Source organism: Cryptomeria japonica, chromosome 5, assembly GCF_030272615.1.
Source record: "Cryptomeria japonica chromosome 5, Sugi_1.0, whole genome shotgun sequence".
In the NCBI taxonomy this organism is placed as follows: domain Eukaryota; kingdom Viridiplantae; phylum Streptophyta; class Pinopsida; order Cupressales; family Cupressaceae; genus Cryptomeria; species Cryptomeria japonica.
In genome coordinates this window covers 31,177,138-31,181,821 of record NC_081409.1, presented here as the reverse complement: position 1 = coordinate 31,181,821, position 4,684 = coordinate 31,177,138, and the positions used below count along the sequence as shown (strand labels likewise).

Below are 4,684 nucleotides of genomic sequence, written 5' to 3'. Positions count from 1 at the left end.
TATGATCCAAACATTTTTATTGATACAAAACAAATATTATATCATAAATTCAAAAATAACATACACTAATCATTATGAACGGTAAAAAAGATTATATTCATTTTCTCAATCCTATAATCATTGCTATCAACCTTATGTTAAACAGATATTCACCGCAGCGGCTCCAATATAAGGATTAGATTTTTTTTTATTAATACAAAACAAAATATAACACAGTGGATCCAGAAATAATATGCACTAATCATGATGAACAGTAAAAATCTGATGTTTTTTAATGGTTATTTTAATTTTTCCAGTCCTGTAGTTATTGCTGTCAACCTCAGCTTAACCAGGCATTCGTAGCAGCAATTCTAGATTTATGGGCTCCAATATAAGGATAAGATTCCATTCAGGTTCAACAAATTTTCTACTGAGATCGGCAAAGAAGCACGTTATGGTAATTTAATGGTCTTTTTTCATTCAAACTATAGGCCCATACATAATGATGTAGATATCCAATGTGAACACTTTAATTAATTGTCCAAGGGTTGTGCTACATATGTATGTACCATTATGATAGAATGAAATCAAAACATATCTGGAAAAGAAAAAGAGAGGGCTTGGAAAAGGTTGCTCCTAATGTTTAATGCTGACATCTTTAAACCCCACCCGGTAGACTGATTCTTACGTTACTGTTCATCCGATGTCTGATTTGAAAGGCTACGCCGTGGATTCTACATTTCTTTGATACCGGCCTAAGGTCTTGGATCTTTGGTCTGTGGTTTTGTCACTATAAAGTAGAACCATATGGGCATAACCTAGTAGTGGGAAATAGTCTGGACCTTTGGACATGCGTACATAACGCATGAGTACCTAAGCTGGAATCTGTTCTGGTTTAGTAAATAGTGTTATTTCTCTCTTGAAGCTTAGCTCTACAAATCTGATAGAAATGCTTCAGTTTCAAAGCCATGTTGTGGCAGCAGCCTCAACCGGAGTTGAGGCATTGCAATCCCTAAATCAGGAGGATCATCTAGGATCTCTGGACATGATATCAACCCCTTACCATTCTCCATGGGTGAATCCCACTTCTTCTTCTTCTTCACTAGGATCGGTTCTATTTGATGACAGGCCCCTGGATTTATCAGAAATCGACATATTTGTCAATCAGATGGGCTGCTTAGACAGTTGGGCAAGTTTGGAGAAGAGTCATGAGATTGCAAGACCGTTGAAAACGGCAGAGATGCAGACCTCTGATGCAGCTTGTGATCCCCAGCTTAATGTCCTCAATGACTTAGTCAAGAAATGCAATTCAACAGAAGATCTCTTTTATGGTGAGGTTAATCCTCACGGTAGTTTTCTACAGGATGTCACTCGGCCTCTTAATAATGCTCCGGGCTATAATTTGGGTCCTGTAATACAGCAAGATTCATTTGGCTCTGTAGTTAATTCAGAGCCCAGAGAGGCCACTGAGAATGATATTAAGGAGGGAGTCCTCAAATTGCCCGCGAAGAGATCAATAGGAGCCAGAACAGCACAACTTAGGCCAAACAAGAGAGGAGCATTACACCACAAAAGTGGTGAAATGGAAATATCCCAGAGGGAGATTCATATTCAATCAGAGAGAGAGAGGAGAAAAGGAATGAATAACTTGTTTGAAAGAATGAGAGCTTTGCTGCCAAGTCCAAACCAGAAGGTAAACACCATCTGCACTATTTATTTAATTAGGACAGGTAGATGCACATCCTTCTTTTGTATGAGGTTAACTCACCTAGATTTGATCAAGTTTTTAAGGCCTTCGATTATGGAACTTTTAACACCTTTTCTTTCATGGTATCACTGCCCATTATTTTTTGTTATCAGAGTCTCTAGACATGATTACTTCTGATTCTAAATCATATATTCGTCTTAAGGAATTGCCCAGCATCATCGGCAATGCTACATTTGGATAAAATCAAAGAAAATTCAGACTTTTTTCTTACACAGTAGTTTTACATGGCATACAATTAAATGCAAAGCATCCATTCGCCTAAGGATAATTTACCACTGATTTGCCCACGCCTCTAGAATATATCAAATAAAAGTGTTTTTCGGGAAAGTTGCAATGTATTTGTTGAACTTCAGAAATAATTCAGAAATAAGAATTGACTTGGAACTGAAGCACTGCTCTTGGCAATTCCCAATTAGCACTCATATTGGCTGTTTCTTGGGCATGCCTGTAATTCCAGTGAATTCTAAAATCCTAAACTAATTTTCTCTAACATCATGAAAACCAATTTCCTTGTGTACTCTGCCATAATGAATTTAAAATTGCACCATCCTTCAAATTGAGACAGGAGAGTACAATATATAAAAATATATATTGGATTATAATCTTAGGAATCATGGCACCCACTAACTAGTGTATATTAATTTTTTCTCTGGGTCTACCATTTACTGTCTTATCTCCTTGTCTTACATGCTTTTCATGGTGTTTTTGCAGGTAGATAAGTCTACAGTAGTCTCAGAAATCATAAACTACATCCAATCTCTGCAGCAAAATCTTGAAGATCTCAACAAGAAAAGGGCCAAAACGGTATCAAGCCCAGGAGCAGGCACTGCCCCCATAAAAACTGAGCCTGTAAATTGTGCAGAATCTATTCAATCAAGATGCACTGACTCAGACAGTCCGCCATCATTATCACTGAATGAAGAATCCACAAAGCAAGCACCTCAGGTGGCTTTACATTTCAATGGGAATGATATTTTCATCACAATATGCTGCTCCCACAAGGCCAATTTGCTTCCTGCTATTATATATGTTGTGGAAGATCACAAACTGCAAATCATGTGTGCAAATGTCTCAAGAACAGATACAGTAGCATTTCATTGCCTGCATGTCAAGGTAATTATATCATTCCTTCCATTTAGATTAACTTTCTGAGACTAAATTTCTTATTCTCCACCTATGGATATATTTAGTTTGTTATGAAGGGGTTCCGTTTCAATTTCTCCACCTATGGATATATTTAGTTTGTTATGAAGGGGTTCCGTTTCAATAACTAGGTTCATTTGGATAAGTGGGTACCTCAAATTCTAATGAGAGCAGTGAAATTGTGTCTGAAATTGCAATCCAAGTTCTGGTCTTGGATATCAGTTGTACAGCTACAGATGTAGTTAAGTCTGAAATGGGCGACTCACATTTCAATGTAGATGATTAAATTATTTGTGTTTTCCAGGCTTTGGATACTCCAGGCACCAATATTAAGCAAGCTTTAAGAGACTCTTTGAAGAAACTTGTTTGCTTGGACAATCAAATTCGTATGTAACAGTAAAAGTTTCCATTCTCAAGGTTTCAAATTTCTATGCAGCTTTTCTATATGCCCTTGCCCATGAATATGGTCCATACTTGGAGCACTAAAGATCATTTGTTCCTCCATCCAGTTATACGCATGGCATCTGCTTCCAGTTGCCTTGTTTTCCGGACAAGAACAAATGACATTGTACTGTTTCATTGGGTTTGGATTTTGTGACAAGCATCAAGACTTTTAATACTATTCCAATAAAATTCGTTTCTTTTTGTTTGTATATTTGTGACTAAGGTGATGGCCTTTCTTGTCATCTTCAAAATAAATTGATCTAAACAGATCCCAAACAAGTGGAAGAAAATAAAGTTTTTTTAGAGTCGAATACAGCAGCCTTTAACTTTATAAAATATTTTATTTATTTATGCTAATTCAGATCTTTTTAAAGCTCATTCTTGAATTTCTAATCCATAAACTGTCTTAACTCAAAATCAAATTAAAGTTGAGGACAGGAGTGGGAAGGAGAACCATGTTGTTCTTTGTAATCTATTTTAATTAATCTAATATAAGTAAATAATTTTATATAATCTAGATTAATTAGATTGTGTGATTAGGAATAGTAAATTGAAGAAAGTGTCTTAAAAAATAAATAAAATGGATGGTTATATTTAGTTCAATATTTAAAGAATGACACTAAATAGATAAGATTATGGAATCTACTTATTATCATACGTTAGAAAATAACATTTGTCAATCTATCACTATAATTAGGTAGAAAAGGTTTCATGAATAAGTGTTTCAGATTCTATTAATATTTAATAATACACATATTCACAAAAAAAGGGTGGGTGAATACAAGATCACAACCCAGAGTTCCAATGGGCATAGCCTCGAAAACTAGAAAAAAAAAAAAAAAAAAGTTGCTAGGTGACAAGAGCAACACTAGTAGGGGAGGCGAAGGGTCTTAGTCATCTAGTTAACCCCATGCATTAACAATGTTTGAGGTGATATTAGGAGTGGACCATCCCATATCAACTTTATCATCTTCAATTTTCTTGTCTTTTTCTTCATTTTGCGCCGAAGAGATCTCTAAGGCCAGCTGAGGGAACCACTTAGAAGAATCAGGTGTCAACCAACCAACCCACCAATTAACAACCCTTCTCCTCTTGAAGGCCACTCAAAAGCAACACTCCCAAGTGGAGGTGAGGCAGAGTGATGTCTAGTTAAACCACTCCTTCTGCCAGAACGGCAACAAGGGGCCTAGGATCTGGAAGACCAAGAGCGTTGAGTAAAGAAACTTTGGTCTTGACATCAACCGTAAGGTGGAGAACAACCACATGAGGCAGAGATGTGTGAGGGTATCTTGGCAATAGGACAAGGGCATTACCCCAATGATCAAGTAGCTCTTAAAGGTGAGCCACTTT

At 36.6% G+C, this 4,684-nt stretch overlaps 1 protein-coding gene across 1 annotated transcript; it reads left to right on the top strand.

Annotated features, from left to right (window-relative positions):
- The first annotated feature begins 600 nt into the window (after window positions 1-600).
- On the top strand, window positions 601-3,543 carry LOC131057439 (transcription factor MTB1). The gene is made up of 3 exons (XM_057991625.2): window positions 601-1,672; window positions 2,459-2,860; window positions 3,195-3,543. The coding sequence occupies exons 1-3, from the start codon at window positions 929-931 to the stop codon at window positions 3,282-3,284; spliced, it is 1,236 nt and encodes a 411-aa protein (XP_057847608.1). The 5' UTR covers window positions 601-928; the 3' UTR covers window positions 3,285-3,543.
- Window positions 3,544-4,684: the final 1,141 nt, after the last annotated feature.